Genomic DNA, 21,355 nt, shown 5'->3' with positions numbered 1-21,355 from the left:
TGCCTGTATCAATGACCATAAAAGGCATAGACAGTACTCTAGTTAATACACTACAAGCCTCAAGGAGGCCATCAAGGATTGTTGTGGATCTATTGCTCCTAGTTTCTTGAATAGCTTCTCTCAGATTATTTGCCTCTTTTTTCATCTCCTCATATTTCTTTTGGAATCCTTCAGTAAGTAGTTCTTCTTGCATCTGTAAAAAAGAAGAGAGTCTCCTGTTAAAAATACCCAATTATCAGTATTTTCTATTTAACAATTTCAGCAGCTAAGTATGTCCTGCTACTTCCCACAACCATAGGTGCTTTTTGATGAGTTTGTAAAATATATCCATATGTTTGGACCTGCAAAGTGGAAGTATCCATGGTTTGTATCTCCATATGACCCCTGAACATATCACTGCAGTGGGATGTGTTGGGGCTGAGCCAGGCCTGATGGCTATGCCTGCAATGTGTTCAAATCCTTTGAGTGCACTTTGGAGGGGGATGTAGATGTAATTCTGAGTATCTCTTGATTCCACTGAGGTGGTATGAGAACATACATAACAAATAATGGGAAGTGCTGGCTCTCTATAGAACACAGTTAACGCATTCCAGGTTGGGGACAAAGAATGCTTCTAAGAATGCCCTCCCGGATTATTCATGCACATTCTATACACTCTTATATCTAGGAATGACTTAGGCAATTTGGAATAAAATAGACCCAATTTTAGTGTTTTTAGCATCCCGATTTTATATCAACCACAATCTTTTACTTTCAAGACCAAATGGATCTATTTCATGTTTCTTTGTAGTTTTTTTAGAAATATTCTTTATATCATTTTTCATTTTGATATAAATATATGCATTTATGCACAATGTATGCATTTTCATCTTTGTTATAGTCCATATAATTCCCACCCCCCTTATTCTTAGTGGTTTTACGTACCATTAAGGGCTCTACGACTGCTGTCTTATTGAATTTGGGGTCAGATCTGATCTTATAAATAATATAGTCGTGTGTGTTTTTTGTATTCTGCAAAATGAAATGCCACAGGAGGTGTTGAATCTGATACATTTAAGGCTTCACATGATCCAGGTTTATTTGATATTTCAGGTAATAATATGCCTTTGGATTTACTTTTAGGCCACAATTTTAGTTCAATTTTTTATTCTCTTCCTACTGAGGAATTATAGTTTTGCCCTCAGTCACTGCTCAGGCCATGAAGACATACCTTCAGCTTATGATCCAGCATCTTTTCCTGCTCTCTAAGTAGTTCATCTTTTTCTCTCTCCATCTGCTCTTTCAGTTGGACTATGTTTTCCTTGAAACTTTTCTCTTGAGCCTCTGTTATTTCCTGTTGTTCCTTCTCTTTCTGTTTCAGGAGCTCCTGTTCCTGCTCAGCTGCCTCCTTCTTGACCCGCTCAGCTGTTCCACAATGGTTTTTGCAGGGGGAGGAAAATAATAGTAATGCAGAGCTGCACCCTTCTGAGCTAATAGACTTTAATAGTCTAGTAATATATTAACATATGTTCTATATATATTAAGTCTATAAAATGTCAGGGAGATCTCTAAAACCATCTAGTAGTCACACCTGGAAAATGTGTTAGAATGTGATGGTTGCAGGAGCAACAACACTCATCTGGTTTATTTCACAGGTATCAATTTCCCCACAGACATAGAGGATGCTGGTTATTTCAGGAAAGTTTTGCTTTCACCTGTGTCAGTGCACTGCAGGACCTTCCCTCTCAGCCCCATACCTGCTATGGCCTTGTCTCCATCAGTTAGGGCTTTGTCTGCCTGCAGAATGGATTCCTCTGTTGGTGCCTGTGACTTCAGGAAGCTCTGGAGGACCTCCTTTGCCTGAGGAAACAACAGGGGGCAAGGCCTAGTCAGGCAGCAACATCTCTTCTCTTATTAGGGAAAGTATTGTTCAGTGAAACTATAAAATATATCCTGTAAATTCTTCATCCATTTGAAGATCCATACTGGTTCTTTTCCTTCAATGGCCACAAAGTAAACACCAGCGAGAACAGCTCACATTTTAGTTCTACAGTTTCTTCTTTCAAGCATGCTACCCACACCTCTCCCAGGTCACAGACAACCAGATTTACATCCTGTTCTGCAAACACAGAGTGTCAATTGTTTGCAGTGTCTGTGCATTTTTTTCCTGCTGATGGGATATTTATGCACATATTCTTTATGAGATAACTTTTTTTTTTTTACACTAAAACATGTAGCTCCTACCTCTTCTTCCGGGGGAGTTTCCTAAAGTTCATTCTGAAATTTGAGTGGCTGCCGTGTACCAGAGCTTCTCTATTAGCTCCACCACCTGATGACTGTGTCTTTACAGGCAAGCTATTAACTTCTCAGTGCATTCCTTTTCTGAATTTTATAATGGGGTGCTTAGTTCATTGGAAGTAGTAGCTAATTCACAATATCTCAGAATTAAATTGATAATCAAGATCTGGATTAAGGAAATAAGTGTTCTAAATATTGTCGTTCATCAGTAACCATCACGAAAATCACTGTCATCATCCCCTCAGTGTATACCTTTGTGATAATCGTTACCTCAACTATGGACTATTTATTTGTCCCTTTCTGAAACACTAAACTTCCTGAGAACATTTTTTGTTTCTTTCATTATATATTTTCCATATGCAGCTCAAAAAGAGTTACATTGTTTGCTAAGTGAAAGGAATGGTCTTTCTCATCTAGATTCCTGCTAATGCATCTTACATTTGGGAAGAAATATTTCTGGTTTATTTGAGAAAATCTAAGTAATTTGGATATAAAAGCTAAAATGACCTACCTCTATATTTTCCTTTATCTATGCAAATAATACTATAGTCTTGGACCCTACCACTCAATTTTGCTTTTCTCAGCTCTGTTTTTTTCTCACCTTAACTCCTTTCCTGGGCACCAGCTCATAGTCCTGCTCAATTTTGTTCTTAGCTTCTAAGTAGAGACTGTGTCCTCCAGGCACAGAGAATCTTCCTCTGGAAATGCTCTCCATTAAGGACTCTGAAATCTTCCAAAGCTCAGCCTGGCAATATTTGAGAGATGCATCTTCATTCTGCAGCAAGAAATTCTCCTTCTCTTTCTCTGTGGTTTCCTGCCAGTGGAAAATGGAGAAATCCAAAAAAAGAAGTTGTTAGGAGGTAAAGTCCATCTGGGATCCTTCTGGAAGAAGCAGTCTTGTGACCTAAGAGTGGATGAAACACAAAATGACCAGGAGCCAGGAGTCTTGTATTAGTCCCAGTTCTGATCAATTCTCTTCATAACTGGTTCAAAGTCCCTCATCTCCTGTGGGCTGAGGTCACTGTCTCAGAAATGATGGGGTTGGTAGTCATGAACTGTCAACTACCAATTATTTTCTTCATTGAGGTGTATCTGACATAAAATATTTTATTAGTTTCATTTGTTCAACTTAATAATTTGATATTTGTCAACATTGCACGATGTTCACAACATAACTCTAGTTAACGTTTTTCATCTTACATAGTTGTGAATTTTTTCCTTTTACTGAGATTTTTTATGATCTATCCCCCAAGCACTTTAAACATGCAATAAAGTATTATCGATGGTTCACTTTAGATTGTAGAATTAACAATGCTCCATCCATCAACAATGAATAATGGAAAGTTATTGGATGATGAGAAGTAGACTTTCTTCTCTACTTGGAGTGGTATGATGCACATTATATACATAGCATATCAGCTGCTCATTGTGAATTAAGTGGTATCTGAACAGAGTTCTGAATTTCTCATAAGTTCTTTAAATGAGTGCTTGTGTGCATAAATATTAGGAACAAAACTTGTTTGTCTAGTTAGAATTTCAGTTCTCTCTTCTATATGAATGAAATGATATTTGTGATTGGTCAAATAGTCAAAGGGAAACTCAAAGGCAAACTTAGAATAAAGGAGCCCTTTCTAAGAGGAATTTATAGACCCCAATAGTCTCATCTCTGATGTTTACACTCTGCATTTTCTCTGGGACTGTGAATATCAATCCTATTAATGGGATATGTAAAGATAATGGATTTTGAGAGAGAGTTCCACTTGGTCATTACCTAATCATTTAAATCCTTTAAAAGCATTTTCTGTAGGTTGGGGCAGAGAAGTTTGTCATGTAAAATTTGAGAACAAAAGGAGGATGGCATGTGCTCTTGGTGGATTAAAAAAAGAAGGTTGGTTCCCAGGGTCTCCATATAGTAAATAAACTCATTTGAAACTTGCTTTTTAATTGTACATGAGCAGAGTGCAGATACTGCGCTCATGGTAACTAGTTTTGTTATAATAGGAAAAAACGACTCAATCTTTTAGAAAAAGGAAGGACTATATCAAGTTCCTTCTGTAATGAGAGCACATGAATCCGAGGACTGAGCAGGGTAAATCTAGGCATCTTTCTGGAAACACAAAAATAAGGCAAACAAAGATGAGACTTATTACCACAAGCTTTTTCTGGAACTCTCGCTGGTCATCCTTGAAGGAATGTTCCATGAAGACTGCAATGGCCTCCCTCTCACAGGCTGTGTGCAGGTCTAACAGCTCCTGGAGCGTGTTGGTGGGGAACTGCACTCTCTGGGCCATCTGCTGGCTGTAGTGGTCGGCTGCCTTCTGCACAGCCTCTGAGTTCTTAAGCTGGGCCAGAGTTGTCACAGCATTCTCCAAACAAGGTACACTTCCACTGTTGATGGCATCCACGTAGGCCACAACTAGAGTCCCCAGCCCTGAATGTCATGATATTTAGGGAATAAAAGGAATTTACAACATTTGGAGACCAACATTCTAAAAATCAAAAAAAGTTCATTGAAACAACTTCATTTTCATCTTTGCTTCATCTTCAACCTTGTTCTCATCATTGCCTTCTCCTCTTTCCTCTTCTATGAATCAACATCCTGGCAATAACATCACTTTGTATATTTTATACCTCTCTTTTATGGTTTTCTAATTCATCATGTTTCAATCATAAGTCAATGATATCAATATGTAGTCAAGGATTCTCTGGAAAACTTTACTCACAGATATAAAATGAGAAGGAACTTACTTTACAGCTAAGTGAAGTGCATAATTTATTGGAATTCTTTCCATATGAAAATAAGGGCCCCCTTATAAAAAAAATCATTATGAATTTCAGGCCAGTGCCACACTCCTCCCTCAGGCATGAGTCCACCTGTATACAAGACACAGTGTGTCTGCCCAGGTGGCCTATCCATGATCCAGCTCAAGAGGTAAGGTCATATTTAAGCAGTTTCTCAAACACTCAGTGAGCTTTCAGAGTCTCATGTCCTCTTATTTATTTCCTAACTGCTGTAAATTCACAGTACATCTTGTGTCTCTTCACCAATAAACACTTTCACATCAACTCATCTGCATGCAGATTTCTAATCTTAACAGAATCCGGTGCTTATGTCATTACTGTGTAAGTTTCATGAGACAAAGGAGAGCTCAAAATACTTTACCAGAGATATTTTCCTATTGTAAACAGTGCTGCAATAAACATAGGTGTACAGGTGCTCTTTTGAATCAATGTTTTCGTGTCCTTTGGGTAGATCCCTAGGAGTGGAGTTGTCGGATTGTATGGTAGCTTCATTTTTAGTAGACTGAGAAACCTCCAGACAGCTTTCCACAGTGGCTGGACCAGTTTGCACTCCCGCCAGAAATGTAGAAGAGTTCCTTTTTCACCGCATCCTCGCCAACACTTGTTGTTGCTTGTTTTTTTTTTGTTTTTTTTTTTGATATGTGCCATTCTTACTAGTGTAACGTGGAATCTCAGTGTGGAAACGACCCAAATGCCCAAAAATAGATGACTGGATCAAGAAGATGTGGTATATATACACAATGGAATATTATAAAGCAATCAAAAAAGATAAACTCATGCCATTCACAGCAACATGGATGGGGGTAGAAGGAATTATGCTCAGTGAAATAAGGCAGAAGGAAAAAGAAATGTATCAGGTGGTTTCACTTATAACAGGAATATTGGGGAACCATATAAGACATCAGTGTAAAAAAAAAAAAACCATATAAAGACATCAGTGACAAAACAGAACAAAGTGAAACAGACAATTATAAACCAGACACATACTGCAGGGAAGGAGGAGGGAGAGGGATGAGAGTGAGGGAGGGAGTAGCACAGGGGACTGTGGTGATTGTGCATGGGTGCCTTGGGGAAGGAAATTCTATGAATACTCAAACTGAAGGGGTGGGGTAGAAGCAAATATTGTCTAAAAAAAGGTAAAAAATGATAAATGTTAAAATTAAAAAACAGGGATATTTTAATGAAGGAACATGCATTTCTATGTGTGACATTAACATCTGCCTTACTCTACATAGAACAAGACTCAAAAGTGCCAACAAGTCCAGGGAGCAATGAGCTTCATCACACACACTGAGCCACAGAGACATGTTGTGACAATAGACTCACCATGTCCAGTCACAGTGATCCCTTGCCTCAGGGTCTTGGCTTCTGCATGTGTGAAGATATAGGAACAGAATTTTCGGGATTGCTCTTGGAAACTTGAATCCAGTTGATTTTCTGACACTTCCTCCAAGCGGTGTAACAGCTTTTTGTCACTTGTAGGTCGGTCAAAGACAAAGCACTTCCATTTCGGAAAGAACTTCCTGATACACTCTCTAGGCAGGTTGGACATTTGCGTTTGGGTATTATCACCTTTATGTGTGAAGAAAAAATAATCACTGAGGGAATGCTTTCAAGCCGGGAGCTGAAGACTTTCATTCCAGGGATCTTTGATCCATCTAGATCCTGTGCCTGTAAATTTTTCTTTTTATGATCATGTAAATCAACCTTATATAATTCAACACAATATGTGGAGAATCTTATCTCTATACAGAACCAAGAATGAAGGGGACAGTCTCACTGGAGAGATAGATCAGTGCTTTGGGGGAAACCTTTAGTGCATAAAATTATTTATATGTAACTATGTAACTTAGTAAAATAAAACATGAAATATATTTTGAAAGTTTGGTAATTAGATATCTTTGTGCTTTTGGATTTACCTATTTCTAATCTAATGGACATTTTTTCTCTAAATACAGATGGAGGAACACTTAAACTGAATTAGTAAGAAAGATATTTGGGCTTTAGAAAGCTTGAGCACTCATTGTAAGTATGAACTTTCAAGGTATCAATTTTTCTGAAATCATTAGGTCCAATAATGGATTCTAAATTTCATTGTTGAGCTTAAACTCTGATCACTGGAATTTTTCCAGTAAGGATATTGACTCCATATCCACCAATCATATACCAATAACCAATATCATAAATTTCAATCCAAAGTCAAGTAAAGATTCATCTCAACTGTTGAATGACTGGGCATAGTTCATCCTACCTCCACTGAACCTTCCATCAACCAGGACATTCTCTATACCTTTAATCAACTTCAAGGCATTCTCCAGGTACTCATCTTCAGTGACCGGGTGACCATCTAACTCCAGCTCCAGTGTGAAATCACGGACAGCCCAAACAAAGTCTGGAAAGAAACTCACAAACTCGGCTGAGTCATTTCTTTCATCAGATCTGGGAGAGGATTTTGTCCTGATGAGGTCTGCTAGTTCAGTCACATAGCTGAGATTTAGCTAAGGAAAGAAAAGGGTCTTTCAACAAAACTTTCAGATCTCACTCCCAAGCCACTTTTAGAAACATTTCTATTTGCCCTCCTCTCCCTTTTCTCAGTTATTCATGAGAACTGAGTTACGGGAAAGAAAAAATAGTGTCATTGCTATTTCCACACACATGGTAATACAAGGAGGTCTCACTCCATGAAGGATACTGCAGCTGCTCCAGGGCCTGGTGGTTGATGGTCCCAATGCTGTTGTAGACAAACATGCTGCTGAGAAGCACGGCCAGTGTGAAGATCCACGAGTCATTCTTAGGGTCACCCTAGAAAGTCATTACATTAAGGGATGTAGGAGCTTTCTCTTCTTTCATCAATCATTTCCTTACTTACTACATCATTTGTACTGTTGCTAAATAGTGGTGTATAAATCATTAATTTTGAAAACTATCCTAAACGAAAACCTCAATTTTGGAATTTACGTTTATTCCTCTCATGGCCTGAGATACTTTTGCAATTAACTTTAGCAATGAATAACACTATTAGTGTATGTCAGATATTTAAGACAATGACTAGACATAGAAGTAAGCAATGATGCTTATGTAATATTTTTTTAATCGTTGGCTCTATTGGGGGCACAATTATTCAATTAAATGAAGTTTACACTTCTCACTATACATCAACAAAATATCAGATGCTGAATTTCTTTTTGTGAACATAAAATTTCTGCCCCAAGAAGATATCTTTCGAGAGGAGCAGATATACATGGCACCATGGAAATGAAACCATGATGAATGCATATTCAAGACAAAAGGAGACTTTCAAAAAACCAGAAAAAGTATTCTGTTAATTCAGGGTTTCCCTGTTGGTACAAGGGCTTAAGACACAACCTATGAAGCTATCTGCAGCCACTGCAGAATGAGTTCGATTCCCGGCCAGCCAGGGAGCAACCCACATGGTGCAGCAGACCTCTCCTGATCCCCCCACTGCTCCCCTCAGCAGTGTACTTTGGTCAATCTGCCTGTTCTGTTCCCCACTCTGTCTCTGGTGAATCTTCTCACCCCCTGTGCCTCTGGCCTGTGTCCCAGCTCTTGTATGCATAAATAAATTTTTTTAAAAAGTATTCTGTTAATTCAGAGTAAGAGGTGTTCATGTCTAAATAGAATGATAGCATTATGTTTTGAACAGCATGGGCTAAGCATTGACAGTTGTAGAATTGTGAAGATTAATGAATCAAAATGTAGAAGGACCAAAAAAAGACAATTGGAACTGTGAGAGTGCAGACATAAGGTATTACAAATGTTTTATTTGACTGTGGTTTGTTTTTTGTGTGGCAGTAGATGACATGGCTTTAGTGGGGTTTGGGACTGTTATGAGTGACTTGTCATAGAATCAGATAACACTCAAATGCACTGCAAGTTGCAAGGACAGCAATGGCTCTGCTGCTGTTAAAGACAACATAAGAAAATCTATCAGTATAATCCAACACATCAACAAAAAGAACAATAAAAACCATATGATCATATCAATAGATGCTGAGAAAGCATTTGACAAAGTCCAACATCCATTTATTATGAAGGCCCTTGAAATTCTCGGGATAGAAGGAACATACCTTAACATGATAAAAGCCATATATGACAAACACACAGCCAATATTATTCTCATTCTCAATGGCAAAAAGCTGAAGTCCTTTCCTTAAAGATCAGGAAGAAGTTAAGGATGTCCTCTCTCACCACTGCTCCTCATTATAATACTGGAGGTCCTAGCCAGGGCATTAAGACAAGAGAAAGACATACAAGGAATCCAGATAGGGAAAGAAGTAGTCATACTATCACTATTTGCAGACAATATGATAATCTATAGAGAGAACCTTAAAAACTCCACAGAAGAACTACTCAAAATAATCAACCAGTTCAGTAAAGTAGCAGGAAACAAAATCAACACACAAAAATCAGTAGCCTTTCTATACACAATCAATCTGAAGAAGAAGAAATCAAGAAAACCATCCCTTTTGTAATTGAAACAAAAAAATCAAATACTTGGCAATAAACCTAACAAGGGGTGCAAGACCTATACAAAGAAAATTATAAAACACTGTTAAAAGATATAAGAAGATACAAAGAAATGGAAAGACATCCCTTGCTCATGGATTGGAAGAATTAACATTATTAAAATGTCCAACCTATCAAAAACAATATACAGAGTCAACGCTATTCCAGTAAAAATCTCAATGACATTCTTCAAAGAAATAGAACAAATACTGATCAAATTCATATGGAACCACAAAAAAAACATGAATAGCCAAATCCCTTCTGATGAAAACAAAGGAGAAAAGAGGTATCACACTTCCAAACTTCAGCTATACTACAAAGCCATAATAATTAAAACAGTTTGGTTTTGAAACAAAAACAGACACACCAACCAGTGGAACTGAATAGAGAGCCCAGAAATAAAGCCACATTTATTGGACAACTGATCTTTGACAAAGGAGCAATGAATATGCAATGAAACACAGAAGTTTGTTCAATAAATGGTGCTGGGAAAACTGGACCACCGCATGCAAAGAAATGAAACTAGACCTTTCACCATGCACAAAAATCAACTTAAAATGAATAAAAAAACTGGACATAAGACCTGAAACCATAAAATATGTAGAAGAAAATATAGGTTAAACACTACAAGACATATATCACGATAACATCTTTAAAGACTTATCACCCAAAGCAAAGAAAGTCAAGGAAAACATAAACAGCTGGGATTACATCAAACTGAAAAGCTTCTGCACAGCAAAAGAGACGTTAACCAAAATAGAGAGGCACCCGACTGATTGGGGAAAAAAATATTTGCACTCCAGTCAACTGCTAAGGGTCTGATCACAAAATATACAAAGAACTCACATGACTCAACAAAAACAAAATAAACAATCCAGTCAAGAACTGGGCAGAAGAACTTAAAAGACATTTCTCCAAAGAGGAAATACAAATGGCGAACAGGCATATGAAAAAATGTTCACCATCCCTAATAATCAGGGAAATGCAAAATTGAAACCACATTGAGATACCACCTTACACGAGTAAGAATGATACATATCAAAAAAACAAGCAACAACAAATGTTGGCAAGGATGTGGGAAAAAGGAACTCTCCTACATTGCTGGTGGGAGTGCAAACTGCTCTGATGACTATAGAAAGCTGTCTGTAAGTTCCTCAGTCTACTAAAAGTGGAGCTACCATATGACCTGACAATTCCACTACTAGGCATCTACCCCAAGGACACAAAATATTGATTCAAAAGAACACCTGCACCCCTATGTTCATTGCAGATTATTTACATTAGGCAAAACCTGGAAACAACCCAAATGTCCAAAAATTGATGACTGGATCAAAAAGATGTGTCATATATACACAATGGGATATTATTCAGCAATCAAAAGAGATAAACTCATGCCATTCGCAGCAACGTGGATGGAACTAGAAGGAATTATGCTCAGTAAAATAAGCCAGAAAAAAAAAAAAGAAAAATATCGGATGGTTTCAGTTATAGCAGGACTATAGGGGAACCCAAGAATACACCAGTGTAAAAAAATAACAACAGTACAAAACACAACAAAGCAAAAACGGACACATATAAATCTGACATACTGCAGGGGAGGAGGAGGGAGAGTGATCAGAGGGAGGGAGGGAGGAGCACAGGGTACTGAGGTGATGGTGCAGGGGTGCATTGGTGAAGAAAATTCTATGGGGACTTCACCTGAGGGGGGGGGAAGCAAATATTGTTGAAAAATAAACAATGATGTAAAAAATTAAAAAAAATTAATATAAAAAATTTTAAAAATAAAAAAAAGTTTTTTAAATTAAAAAACATAACATCAAAATTATTTCATTTATCATATTTTTGGTGGGTGTATTCATGATTTTATATAATCAGTGAAGAATTCTTCAAAGATCAGAGTATTGTACTAAAACCTAATAAGTAGTTCTGGCACAGCTGAAGCTTTTCTGGGGATTTTTTTTAAAAACATTTATTTATTTATGCATACAAGGACTGGGGTACAGGCCAAGGTGTGCGGGGTGAGAGGATTCAACAGAGACAGAGTGGGAACATAACAGATTGATTGAAATACACTGCTGAGGGGAGCAGTGGGCAAGTCAGGAGAGGTCTGCTGCACCAGGTGGGTAGCTCCCTGGCCAAGGCTTAAACTCCTGCTGCAGTGGCTGCAGATAGCTTCATAGGTTGCATCCTAACCCCTTGGGCCACCAGGGAGGCCTTCTGGGGATTATTTTTATAGACTACTTCAAGATCTCCTGTCTTCATGGTTCCTATTCTCAACTCCATTAATTCCCCAACTCCCACGCCCCCTACACACACCTTAACTAAAACAGTCTATTGGCCCCATAGGTTATAGCTTCCTCCAGATGTTTCCCATATTCTGAATGATTAGGTTTGGTTCTTCATTTTTATATCCATGGTGCCCTATACTGATAACCTGCTTATTTCTTACCTCCCTAAACTAGACTCTGGGTGTTTCCTTCCTTCACTGTGGTATCTATAGTACTTAACACAAAAGCCTCAATTCAGCAACCAGGTCACTTTTGGTGTTAAAAATGAGAGGGTCTATTGCTAATAAGTAAAGTACTAGTCTTTAAAGGAAACAAATTCAAGAAACAAAATTTAACCTCATTGTTCAAAGTATTACGTCATAAATTGAGGTGGCAAAGTGAAATATAAGTAGGGTATCAAGAGCAAAGAAGATACTGTGCCTTACCTTTTCCACATCCCCCAGGCCCTCAGTGTCCAGAAGGACCAGGGTGTGCTTTGGCTTGGAGGGGTGGGGCACACACCACATCCAGATGCCCTTGGTTTCAGACTGCCCTGTGGAGCCGGGAGGGGAACATGAAATGGAAGGGGAGAGAGTGTTATTGATAATACATAATCAGGTAATAGATAGTCCAGGATGTCCATGGGTTACAATGTTTAAACTTGTATGTAGCTCAGCAGTTTACATTTATTAAATTTGTTATGTATGTATGTTTTATATACTCTGTCTGTGTGTTATAGATGCACAGTAGAAAATACCAAATAGAGAAAGAGAAGGGCATATATTTGATCCCTGATTGCAAGGAAAACTACTATTTCAGCAAGGACAAGGAAACAATTTATGCTTATTAAGGAAATTCTCAAGAAGGAGTTTGTATTCCTGGTTCATCTCTCACCATTATGGACTCAAATTATGTCACATTACTGAATTATGTAAACTAGTTTATTTTAAACATTTCTAGAATTTTTTTTTATTGAGGTAACATGGCATATGTTGGTTATATTTCACACAGTTCCTCAGTCTACATTACCAACCACACCCATTATCAAGGTATCCATAGTTCTCACCATAGTGCAGGCCCTCTATGCTCTGTTCCCCACCTCTACCCTCCTCTTTTGGAGCTCAAAAAATAGCAAGTACCAAAAGAGGCAACAAGTTAGAATAGAATTCTTGAAATAACAAATGCTAGTAGTAAGTAAATATGGGGATAATTTCAATCTATACAGAGTGAGGCCAATAACTGCAGAAGACTAATTACTATATATTCCATAAAAATAGTCACTAAATCAGCAATAGTTCAACAGCCTTTTTTCCCAGTTTTATTTTTTGAGGATGTGTATAATATCAATTGCTGATATCTAATACGCATTTAAATTGCAGATAAAGTTTGAAAAGCTATCTGCTAATATCTAGAATGGCTGAAAGTATATCTATTCTATGAAGCAACGGTTCTACTTCTGGGAATATCAGAAACACAAAAGATCTAAATACAAGAATACAGCACCATGCATAAAAACTAGAAATAATACTGTGTTCATCGAGAACAAATGATACATCAATTGTGCTATTATTGGACACTAGTATAGTATAATGTGGTAAAAATAAATAACATATGCCTATGACAAAGTCTAAGGACTTTACTATAAACCTCTTGTTGAGCAATGGAAGTAAGAATAGCAGAAAAATAATTCCCTTTATATAGAGTTTAAGCTATTTCTGAGACATACATGTGCAGATTGTAAAACTAATTATAGAAATGAAGAGTGAGAGAATGCACCGTGAAAACATCAACATTGATGAACTCTAGTATTTTGTTGATGTTTTATTTTTACATAAGGACAATGATTTTGCAACCCTCTCGATGTTATAGCTTGCACTTAGGTAACACCAAATAGAGAACAAAAAGGGATATAACTGATCAAATTTTCCTATAAAATGATGCAAAAATGCTTTAACATAGCCTCAGTTATATGGAATATGCTGGTTTCTACTGACTGCTCTTTAACCATACATTTTTAAAATGAAGTCCTATGAGAATATTTTTGTGTTACTTGATATGACCCTAATTAGAACAAAACTGATGTTGGAACAAGTAGAGAAATACTTGCTGGGCCTGAGCTACTAAGCAGAAATGAGTCATGGAAATTTAATTAATGAGGTATCCTTTGTTAAAGTTTGGGAAAGGGAGATTTAGGGTAGATGGGGTTGAAGTGATAAATGTAGCAATGATAATTAGTGTTCTCCAGTGGGAAGTGCTAGACTTTTTCTCAAATGACCCTAAAAGATATGCCACATCAGCCTCTGTCCTCACTGCTGAACCAGCATGTGTCCCCTGCCCCGGAACAGCACTCACCACGGTTCTGTCCTGCCAGGCGGTTCATTAGGTAGGACTTCCCTGTGCGATAAAGCCCTGCAATGGCCACCACCACCACGGGCTCCGAGATCTTCTCCAGAATCCTCAGTGCTTCTGGATTTACTGTGAACTGCTTTTTCCTATTTTCCACTAGACAGATGGGGGCTGTCATGATGGATCCAGAGGCCATGGTGAGCTGTAACCCAAAGGAAGAGCTCCAAAAAATAAGAGCACTGCAGGTCAGAACTCACGGTTTCACAAGCCATGTACATATCAGCCTTCTGCTTTGGAATCTATATCTCAACTTTCGACATTTTGTGTATTTCTAAAGACCATCATATAGCCTCTTGCATCAACATTGGTGCAGTGGCCTAATGAACCTTATATTACTGATGAATCTTTAAACTTGATCTATAAAGTGAATGGAATGAAAATATAAAAACTGAGCACTTATGATGAAGATGTAAAACACTAACATTTGGGGACTAATGAAGAAAGAAAGGGAGCTAGAGATAAGGAGCGTCTAGAATCAATCAATATCTCATTAATGCAGAAATATTTTTTGAGTACCTACTGTGAGACTTGTTCACGGAGCTGAATTCTAGTGTGTTTGGAGGGATGGAGAGATAGACAAGTAACAAAGAAGCAAAATTACAAAACACACACACATGTATATACAGTATATACTCAAGGAAAATAATGAGGTAATAGGCATAGGAAGGTTGAAGTTGAAGGTAATAGGCATAGGAAGGTTGAAAACAATGAGGTAATAGGCATAGGTAGTTGAAGAGATATGGGCTGTGTCATGGAAGGCCTTTCCTAGAATGAGAAAATAAATGTATCAGCAAAGGTGATGAGGACAGGTTGGTGAATTGGTGGCAGCAGGAACAGGCTGGAAGAAGAGTGACCCTGAGCAAAAGAACAGAGAAAGCATGGAACTCTCTCAAAACACATCACCATAATACCTGGAACAGTTATGGGTGCAGGAATTATGATGAAACACACTTAAAGTGCAACCTTATCCAGGACTCTGGGTAGGAATTGTAGTGGGTACAGGAATTAATTTATGTAGCCAGATTGAAATTTCTTACTTATGGGGTGACAGGGTAGAGAGGTTGTGGTCAAGGCGATTTAGGAGCTTCCCAACTCTGTCACAGTCCTACATCTGGGCAACGTTCTAGTTTAACTTTTCATCACAGTGATTGGGCATCACATGAATCAGGACAAAGCTGAAAAGAGCTTTGACAAATACTTCATGTTCTCAAAGAAAATTCTAAACAACATTCACCTGTCCCCATATTTTCCTAGCTGTGTGACCCCTGGAAAGATTATTAATGTCACTGTGCCTCAGTTACTCTTTGGAAAACTGCACTTTCTATTCATAATCCCCTGGGGAGGATAATTAAGGTAATTAGTGGACAAATATCTCATAATTTTTATAATGCTCTTCAAATATTGCTGGTACAAAGTAAATGCGACCAAGTAATGATAAAAAGTTGAGTAGGGAGGAATCTCTAAATGAAGATGAAGGATTGGCTTTGGACTGAAACAGTGGCACCTCTCTCCTGGCAGCAAGTAGGGGAGGACACCTGTCATGAGGAGGAGGAGCAGGCAGGAGAGGACCAGCTGAGGGTGACAGCTGAGGGTGCATTAAAGGGAGAGTGAGTCAGGGCAGAGGAAGCAGATTCCTGGGGTGTCAGAGCACAAACGCTAGAGCCAGGCTGGCAGGGATCAATCCCCAGAGTTCAGATCACTTCTTGTCTGTGAGACCTTGATAAAGGAGCACATCTATTAGTCTTCGATTGTCATCAGTGTTATAGGAAGAACAATAATTCCTGCCTGAATCATTATTATTCAGGTTATTTACAGACAGGCACTAAATATTTTTTAATCCAGTATTAATGTACTATTTCGACAATGAGTATGTTAGGAAATATGTAAAACTATATGGTTACATTAGTGAGCTGCTAATTCCAGGAAATATAAAATACCCAAAACCATTTTGTCAGAAAATACCATCAACTTGTTTAACAGGTTTTCTGTAAAAAACCTCTCTATTTTCTATTGTTATTGTGAGAAGAATGGAAAAAGTCTGTTTGTGTTTGCTATATGCAGGAGGAATGATAGACTTTATTTCTTAGATTGATTTTTTTTAGATTGATTGATTGATTGATTGATTGATTCAAGCACCAGGTACAGTCAGAAGCGCGGGAGGGTGAGAGAATTCACCAGAGCCAGAGCAGGGAGCAGAGCAGGCAGAAGGAAGGAAGTACACTGCTGAGGGGAGCAGCGGGCGGCAGGAGAGGTCTGCGTGCCATGTGGGACCCTCCTCCAGTGGCCCGGGAATAGCCGGGGATCAAACCAGCGCTTTAGAGGCCGTGGGCAGCTTTGCAACCCAGCACTCCAACGCTGCGCCACCAGGGAGGCCCTCTTAGATTGAATATTTTAAAAGTTTTGCAAAAGCAGAGGGGGAGGCATAAGAACAGAGAGGGAAGGAGGAAGCACAGCGAACTATGGGCGTGGACTTCGTCGTCCTGGTGATTTGGTAGTGGGGGCAGTATGGTGGTGATAACTCATGGTGGAAATCCTAATATTACCACAATTTTAAAATTAATTTAAAATAAAGTGTTGGAAGGAATAATTGTGTTTACAGCAAGTATACTGATGATGATAGGTTTAAATTAAAGTAAACTGGGTCCTTGAGCTAGTTGCCCTTATTGGTACCCCAGACACCAGCAGCATTTCTTGTGAGAAATCTGCCTCATTGGCACCATAAACACCCTAATTACCTGTGCTATTTCTTGTGTCACAGTTTTAACAAAAAGTTTAGGTACTCAGCATTCACCAGCCCAGCTCTTGCTAAGTGAGCATAAAGAAACCAAGGGAAAGGAAACTCAAATGTAAAGGCTAGGTTCCAGCTGCTCACTTCTGCAGACAGTCACTTAATTCTGCCTTTCCCTCCCTTGGAATAAGACTTTTCTTTACTTCTAAGCTCTCAGTCTCTGGATTCTCCCACAATCCACCCGAGCTGATCTGGACCCTGCCACTGCACCCACTTAGACACAACACCCACAGCTATAAACTCCAAATAAAGTCCTATGAAACACTTGTATAAGATGGAGCCACCTGTTGGATAATTTCCAAAATTTTCTGTTCATGAGCGTCATCTGGAGTGACAGATAAAAGGAAATACCTGAAACTGTTTCTTCTCAGCAAGTATCGGACTGTTCTGAAACAGCTCTTGTGTGGACCTTGCAGTATACACAGTGAGTGATAGACAAACATGATTAGACCTTACAGGTATTTTTCACAGTGGACTAGTGAGTGTGAGGTTGAATTATTCCATATAACACTGTCAGGTAGTATCTTTGGAATATTAAATGTTGCTAATACAAAAATAATCTGTAGTCAATCATTAAGGATTCCAATTGTAAATGAAGAAGCTTTTTTTCTCTCTGTTTCTCTAATGACTGTTCAACAGCATTCTCTAATGCCTGACTGGGGTGGTGCTGGATGTTGGACTGAGGCGGGGGAAGGGCATAATCGGGAAATGTCTGAGGTGGGGCAGATGGAGATGGAGGAGCAGGAGTCCCACACAGTGCCTCTGTGAGGGGGTGGGACTAAGAAATGGGTCGAGCACTGTTTCCACAGACAGGGTTCTGAGGGGATCCACTCCTCCCAAGCAGTGCTCTCTGAGGCAGCCTGGATGGGATCCTGAGGAGAAGGAGGGCACCTTCACCTCACAGCTGCTTCAAGTCCAAAAGGAGAGGCTGAGCTAATGGAACAACCCCCACCCCCGTTCCTCCACCCCTACTCACACCGCTGTTCTCTCCTCACCCCTCCACCCTGACTTCACCCCACTCCCACACCCCACTCCCTCTCCTCACTACATCTGGACTCTTACGCTGCCTCTGGCTGCCTTTGGAGTGGGCCTTGCACTTGGGAATTTGTTTTGTTGTTAAAATAAATATACAAGACCAAGTTCAGGGGGGAACTTACCGGGAGTGGGTGCTGTAGCCAAGTGGGTGCTCAGCTATCCTTGCTGCCCTGGTCCTCTCCTCCTTCCTTGGACTCAGGCAGTGATTCTCTTTTTAAGTTGAAGATCAAACAAGATGTTTGACTGTTTAGCCCTGTTAATGGATATTAACATTAATTCTGCTTTCAGAGAATGAAACCAGAAGGAAGGAGGTGCTTTTTTCTAGGTAGTGATAGTTTATTTTCAGTTTTTTTTTTTTCCAGGCGGGGCATGTGATAAGGAGGGAGAAAAAGTGAGGTTCCACCACACTTGGTTTTGAATTCCAGGGTTTTCCTCCTTTACATGTGACTTAGCTTCTTTGACTCCAGGATAAATACAGAGAAGCAGGCATGAGTGTAATGGTGAGTCCTAAGGCTAGTTAGGGTTAAGTAGGCAGCTTCAGATACAGACAAGCAGGGACTTCAAGAGAGTTAAAGAGGCTTCTGAGATAAGGTAATAAATTCTAAGAGGTGCCAACCAAAACATACTGAGAGATGGGGTGAGAAATTACAGAGGACTAAATAAAAAAGGAGAGTAAATCTTGAGAGAATAAGACCTTGGACAGGGGAGGTTAAAGGAGAAACTCTAAGAGAAGAGCTGGGAAAATGGGCTCATCTGCCCAGAGAATAGACACTGGGAGAGAAAGCCCATCATTTAGTAGGATGCTGAGGATGATGAGATTTTAGAATAGAGGAGAAAATTTAAAATATCTCCTAGACCTGGGCCCTCAGAGGCATCTTTTGCTCCCGCCTTAGATTCTTCACCCTTGTTCTTTTTCCTATAAGTAAACTTTTTTTTTACTTTCTAAGTAAAGATTTCCTTGACTTTGCTTATTTTTCTGAGAGGTTTTCCCTGAATTCCCTTTTGTAGATTTGTAGGACAAGACCCATAGTGATTTAAGGGTATGGGGTGAAAAGCAACAGCAGCAGCAGCAGCAGGAAAGTGATTATGGTAACAGCACACACTGTCTTCAATTGTAGGTTGAGAAAATTCAACAGTCTGTCTCTCCTGGGTACTTTTGTGAGGGACTGGGTTTAGTTACCACAGATACTCATTTAAAACAATTTACTTGTTGATTTTATTTGTTTAAAAAGAATTTCCCTTTCAACTGTGATTTTTTTCCTACAACAGTATATATACCAGTAAGTGTGTCTAATCCTTTATTTTATAGCCCAGACACATGCACTGTTATTCTGTTGCGTACTCCACATTCTCATCAATATTTGTCCTTTGTCTTTTTGATAACCGTCATTCCAATAGGGGTTTATGAAGGGCAGAATCTCTTCAGAATCAGTAGATCATTGTGAGTTTATATTGAGGTGATTATGAGTATTTTATGCCAAAATATTTAAATACAGAATTTCTGAATTCATACCCTCCCTCTTTTGGTAGTAATTGAAGTCCAGGAACCATTGCTGCTACTTCCGATTCAGACTGACTTATATAAATAAGGAGAAAAAATTATTTGGCGCTTAGACTAAAAACATAACATCAAAATTATTACACTTAGCATATTTTTGGTGGATCTATTCATGCTTATACATAATTAGGAAGAATTCATCTTTAAAACTCAGAGAATTGTACTAAAAATTAATAAGTAGTCCTGGCATAATTGAAGCTATTCTGGGGATTATTTTTATAGACTGTTTCACAGAACTCCTATTTTCACGGTTCCTATTCTCAACTCCAGTAATTCCCCAGCCCACTACCCCCACACACATTAACTAGAACAGTTTATTCATCCCATAGGGTATAGCTTCCTCCATATGTTTTTTATCATGAATAGCACAGTTCACTTCATACTTTATATATATATAGTGCCCTGTACTGATAACCTGCTTATTTCTTATCTCCCTAACTAGACTCTGGGCGTTTCCTTCCTTCACTCTAGTATCTATAGTACTTAATGCAAAACCTCAATTCAGCAATCATGCAAGGTTTTGACTAGTATCATTCAATGCAGTATTAGAAATGATGTCTTTTCCTAGTAAGTACTGATTTTTAAAGGAAATGAATTCAAGAAACAGAATGTAACCACATTGTTCAAAGTATTATGTCATAAAAATGAATTGAGGTGACAAAGTGAAATATAAATAGGGTATGGAGTGCAAAGGAGATGGTCTTCCTTACCTTTTCCACATCCCGCAGGCCCTCAGTGTCCAAAAGGACCAGGTGTGCTTTGGCTTGGAGAGGTGGGGCACACTACACATCCAGATGCCTTGGTTTCAGACTGCACTGTGAGCCCAGAGGGAAACCTGAAATGGAAGGAGAGAACGTGTTATTGGTAATATACAATTAGATAATAGATAGTCCAGGAAGTCCATGGGTTACATTGGTTAAACTTGTTGTCTGTAACTTAACAGTTTATATTGACTAAATTTGTCATATATGTATGTTTTATGCAATTCTGTCTATGTGGTGGTATAGCTTGCACAATAGAAAATACCAAGAGAGGGCATATAATTGGTCCCTGTTTGAGAGGAAACTGCTACTATTTCAGCAAGGACAGTCAATCCAACTTTACACTAAAGAAAATTCTCAAGAAGGACTTTGTATTCCTGGTTCATCTCACACTATTATGGACTCAAACTATGTCACATTACTGAATTATGTAAATTAGTTTCTTTTAAAAGTGTTTAGACATGGTTTTATTTTTATTGCGGTAACATGGTATATAACAGCATATATGAATTGGAGGTTATAGGTTCACTGAGCTCTTCAGGTGTACATTACCAACCACACCCACTATCAAGGCATCCATAGTTCTCACCAGAGTTCAGGCCTTCCATGCTCTGGGCCCTACACCCATCCATCCTCTTTTGGAGCTTAAAAAATAGGAAATACCAAAAGAGGCAACAAGTTAGAATAGAATTCTTGAAATAAGAAATGCAAATAGTAAGTAAATACGGGGGAAATTTCAAACTATACAGAGTGGGGCCAATAACTACATAATGCATATAAATAGTCACTAAATCAACAGTACTTAGTATTTTTACCATTTTTGACGGTGTGGATAATTCTCAATGGCTATTATCTAATAATCATATAAATTGCATGTAAGTTTGAAAAGCTATCTGTTAATATCTAGAGAAGCTGACAGTATATATATAGTCTT

At 38.6% G+C, this 21,355-nt stretch overlaps 1 protein-coding gene across 1 annotated transcript in view; it reads right to left on the bottom strand.

Moving 5' to 3' along the window:
• Nucleotides 1–14,436, bottom strand: part of LOC311176670 (guanylate-binding protein 3-like) — a gene marked incomplete at its 3' end in the record, with an annotated part of 34,423 nt that extends 19,987 nt beyond the window's left edge. The window contains exons 1-10 of the mRNA XM_084242321.1: nucleotides 14,184–14,436; nucleotides 12,320–12,426; nucleotides 7,772–7,881; nucleotides 7,370–7,566; nucleotides 6,406–6,651; nucleotides 4,428–4,708; nucleotides 2,879–3,091; nucleotides 1,737–1,839; nucleotides 1,211–1,404; nucleotides 59–193 (exon numbers count right to left, since the gene is read on the bottom strand). Of these exons, the coding sequence (XP_084098447.1) occupies nucleotides 59–193; nucleotides 1,211–1,404; nucleotides 1,737–1,839; nucleotides 2,879–3,091; nucleotides 4,428–4,708; nucleotides 6,406–6,651; nucleotides 7,370–7,566; nucleotides 7,772–7,881; nucleotides 12,320–12,426; nucleotides 14,184–14,415 (1,818 nt within the window). The 5' untranslated portion in view covers nucleotides 14,416–14,436. The remainder of the gene's footprint in view (nucleotides 1–58; nucleotides 194–1,210; nucleotides 1,405–1,736; nucleotides 1,840–2,878; nucleotides 3,092–4,427; nucleotides 4,709–6,405; nucleotides 6,652–7,369; nucleotides 7,567–7,771; nucleotides 7,882–12,319; nucleotides 12,427–14,183) is intronic.
• Between the last annotated feature and the right edge of the window lie 6,919 nt (nucleotides 14,437–21,355).

This window comes from Talpa europaea (genome assembly GCF_964194135.1).
Source record: "Talpa europaea genome assembly, chromosome: 9".
In the NCBI taxonomy this organism is placed as follows: Eukaryota; Metazoa; Chordata; class Mammalia; order Eulipotyphla; family Talpidae; genus Talpa; species Talpa europaea.
The sequence above is the reverse complement of the archived record's forward strand: the minus strand, read 5'-3'. Positions and strand labels throughout refer to the sequence as shown.